Below are 3,954 nucleotides of genomic sequence, written 5' to 3'. Positions count from 1 at the left end.
CCCGCCGCCCAGCTCCGTCCCGTCCCCACGGCGGAGCGCTGCTCCGGCAGCCCCGGTGTTCCTCACCCCCGCCGGGGACGCGGGGGCGGGCAGGGGGAGCGGAGCGGAGCGGAACGCCCCGACGGACAGGCCCGGGACACCCCCCACCCCCGCCGCCCCGTCCCAGCGCGCGCTCCCGGTGCCGCCGCCGTAGCCAATGGGGTGCCGCCGTCCCGCCCCCCGCGCGCTGGTTGGGCGGCGCCGGTTCCCCCCGCGCCGCTTTATCAGGCGGCGCCGGCGTCGCCGCCGGGACCGGAGCGCGCCGACGGCTGCACGCGCACCCCCCTCCCCACATTCCCCCCCCCTCCCGATCCCTTCCCGCCGCCCCCCCGGCCCCATGAGCCGCGGCCACCGCTCCCGCCCGGCGCTGCGGTGGCGACGGCGACCGGCCGGCTCTGCATGGCCCCGGCTGTGGATATGACCGCCGCGCCCACCGGGGTCCGCAGCGACGAGCTGCCCGCATCCGCCTTCAGCAAGCCCGGTGGCGGCGGCTGCGGCGGCGGCCTCCCCGTCGCGGCGGCGATGGGCGGGGAGGAGGAGAGCGACAAGCCCAAGGTCTCCCCGTCCCTGCTGCCGTTCAGCGTGGAGGCGCTCATGGCCGACCACAGGAAACCCGGCGGCAGGGAGGGTCCCGAGGGCGCCGGGCCCCCGCCGGGCGCCGGTGCGGCCGCCCGCCCCAGCCTCAGCCCCCGCCTGGGCGCCCTGACGGCGGAGGCGCCGGCCTCCCCGCTGCCCCTCGGCGGCCACTTCTCCGTCGGGGGCCTGGTCAAGCTGCCCGAAGACGCCCTGGTCAAGGCGGAAAGCCCCGAGAAGCAGGAGCGGAGCCCCTGGATGCAAAGCCCGCGGTTCTCGCCGCCTCCCCCAAGTAAGTAGGGGCCGGGAGCGGGCGGGCCGGGAACCCTCCTGCGAGTCGGGCAGCGCCGTGGGGCGGCCGGGGGTTTCCTCTCGCTTTCACCCAGCCCGGCCCCCTTCCTGGCATGTTATTCCCTGCGGTCCGCGCTCTCTGACGGGCCGCTTCGGCCTCTTCGAAATATTGAACCGGTTCAAGCGTGTTTGCGAAGCCGGCGCAGCGACGGGGGACGGAGCGGCCACGCCGGGGCGAGATCTTGTGACAAATGTTAACCGGGGAGGAGGGGGGGGGAAAAGAAGGGAAAAAAAAGAATCATCCCGGCCTGGTCGTTAGCTTAAACCTGCGGCTCGGACTGGCCGCGCAAAGCCTGACTCAGCCTCAGCGGTGGTTTTTCCCGAAAGTGGCTGAAATAATTTCGTAAGGACCCGCGCAGACCGGGCTCCCAGGGAGGCGCCTTCGGGCTTTGCGGGCTTCAGCCCCACCGGCTGCTGTCTCAAGTGTTGTGTCTCCCAAGTCCGAAGAGCCGCATTTACTGATGTTTTGCCGCTTTACCACGGAGAGATCTAAAATAATAAAAATAGCAGTGGGAGGGCTGAGATCAGAAAAGCCCGTTAATCCTTTCCTGTGGCTCCGCTGAGCCCGGAGATGCGGCGGGCCGGGGCCGGACAGCCCGGGCCGCCTGCACTCGGCCGGATCCCACTCCTTCCCTGCCCGGGCTTCTGTGGGAAGGGGCGAGCTTGGGCTGAGGCATGTTTGGGGTGCTCTTCGCTCTGCGAACAGAGCTGCTTTCTCTTTCCCTTGGAGAAAGGCAGGTTTCCCCAAAGAACTTGTGTGGAGCATCGCAGTGGTTTAATTTATTTAAACTGCACAGTAAAAGTTGTTGTTGCTAAGTAAACTCGGGTCAGGTCGAGGTTGAGGACCCTTAGAAATGTTAAATACGAGGAGAGGAGCAGACCGGTGAAGAGCGGTAGATAGAGGCTAAGTGTGAATTCAGAGCTCGTAATTAATTACATGCTTAATCCGGTTCCCAGGGGCCTAATGAAGAGGGTGTGAGTCTGAGAAGCCAGCCCGTTTTGTTTATTTTTTTTTCCTTAATCCAATAAAAAGGACAGGACATGCATTTTTTTGGAGGGTCACTCCCTTCATTTATGTCTCCTCTGTATGAGCCGGGAGCCGTGAAGGCAGGAGGTGGAGGGCGTGCGGGTGTCCGACTCCCGACTCCTGCCCTTTGCCGAGTTTTCCCATGGTGTCGGAGAGGTTCTAGCTCCGAAGCGTTACGAGTGACTTCGGTCCCGGCAGTCCTGAAAAGCCTAATTCCTTCGTAAAGCACCCGCTTTCTTTACTGGAACGAGAGACGACATCCATTTGAAGCGTGCCCCGGGCAGCCCTGGAGTTTTTGGGCCACTTCACTTTTGAGCGGGACCTTATTTTCTCCTTTCTCCCCCCTCCAGCTGCTGTCGGGTGGGGGCTCAGCGGGGCGTGCGGGTTCGGGCGCTGCTAACCGAAGTGTCTCTCTCCTTCCCGCTCTCTTCTGGCTGCTCCTGGGCGCAGGGCGGCTGAGCCCCCCAGCCTGCACCCTGCGCAAGCACAAGACGAACAGGAAGCCCCGGACGCCCTTCACCACGGCCCAGCTGCTGGCCCTGGAGAGGAAGTTTCGGCAGAAGCAGTACCTGTCCATCGCCGAGCGTGCCGAGTTCTCCAGCTCCCTCAGCCTCACCGAGACCCAGGTGAAGATCTGGTTCCAGAACCGCCGCGCCAAGGCCAAGCGGCTCCAGGAGGCCGAGCTGGAGAAGCTGAAGATGGCAGCCAAGCCCATGCTCCCGCCCGCTGCTTTCGGCATCTCCTTCCCACTGGGTGGCCCGGCCGTGGCCGGTGCCTCCCTGTACGGTGCCTCCAGCCCTTTCCAGCGGGCAGGGCTGCCCGTGGGTCCTGTGGGACTGTACACAGCACATGTGGGATACAGCATGTACCACCTCACATGAGGTGGTACTGAGTCCCGCCGAGCCCAGCCTGCTGGCCATCCACTCCCACGGGCTCCGTACGCACTCCCTCCCTACTCCTTTGGCTCCTCGCTGTGGACTTCCCCACGGGCCCCATGGCAGAGACTTCTTCAGTCTGGCTCTGCTCAGCCTCTCTGCTTCCCCCTGTGATGCTGTCCTGCCGAACCAGCGCTGTTCCACTCTCAGCAGTCCTGGGAGCTGCCTGAAGTCCTGCATGCAGTCCTGAAGCATCGCCTCAGCTCTTCCCTGGCGCAGGGCAGTGATGGGACAGCCCTGCCCTGCTTCCCCTGGGTCCGGCTGGCAGCCTGGGGAGAGCCTCTGCTGTGGGGGAAGGAACTGTGGAAGAGAAACGGCAAAAAGGGGGCTGAAAGACAGGACGTTTCTCTTACTTTGTGCAAGGCGAGGCCAAGAGGCAGAAGTGTAGAGCCGCCTCTCCGTCCCCATGTAACAGCACTGTCTGTTACCCGTGTTTGTTCCTCCACCAGCCCCTTTGGAAGGGGCTCTGTGTACTATGTAATATACTGTATATTTGAAATTTTATTATCATTTATATTATAGCTATATTTGTTAAATAAATTAAATTTAAGCTACTGTTTGCGGTTTGTTTGCTCCTTACCCTGCCGGGGGTGACAGAAGAAAAGACTAAATGTGTCTGTGTGTTAGGGGGATAGAAGAAAGGGACTGGCTGTACCAGCCATTTTTCCTCCTCCCCAGGAGACTTCAGCCTCCAACAGTGAGGCCTCACATGAGTTTTCACCTTACTGTGTGTCCCGGAGCTGCCCTGCCCTCACGGATGCCTGAGGTTTCTTCCTTTTCCCCCCACTGCCCCTCGGTGGCAGCTCCCACCGCATCCCTTGCCCGAGGGTGCTCTCCCCAGAGGCCCTGGGACGGGCACAGGCCCGGCCTGGCTTTCTCAGCCCTAAGCAGAAGAAAAGCTGCTCCTCTCCTTCCGTCGGCTTTTTGCCGGGAAGCTCCCGGTCGCTGCCCCCCCCAACGGCTGCCAGGGGCTTTGGGGATAGGGTGACTTGCCCCTCACCTCGTTGCCAAGGCTAGAGAGAGACTAAA

General features: G+C 63.2%; 1 protein-coding gene across 1 annotated transcript; it reads left to right on the top strand.

Moving 5' to 3' along the window:
• The first annotated feature begins 359 nt into the window (after window positions 1-359).
• MSX1 (msh homeobox 1) lies at window positions 360-3,003 on the top strand. The gene is made up of 2 exons (XM_063335992.1): window positions 360-904; window positions 2,441-3,003. Exons 1-2 carry the CDS (start codon window positions 439-441, stop codon window positions 2,869-2,871), a joined length of 897 nt encoding a protein of 298 aa, XP_063192062.1. The 5' UTR covers window positions 360-438; the 3' UTR covers window positions 2,872-3,003.
• Window positions 3,004-3,954: the final 951 nt, after the last annotated feature.

This window comes from Chroicocephalus ridibundus, chromosome 5 (assembly GCF_963924245.1).
Source record: "Chroicocephalus ridibundus chromosome 5, bChrRid1.1, whole genome shotgun sequence".
Taxonomy (NCBI): domain Eukaryota; kingdom Metazoa; phylum Chordata; class Aves; order Charadriiformes; family Laridae; genus Chroicocephalus; species Chroicocephalus ridibundus.
This window is presented reverse-complemented; position numbering and strand designations above follow the sequence as displayed.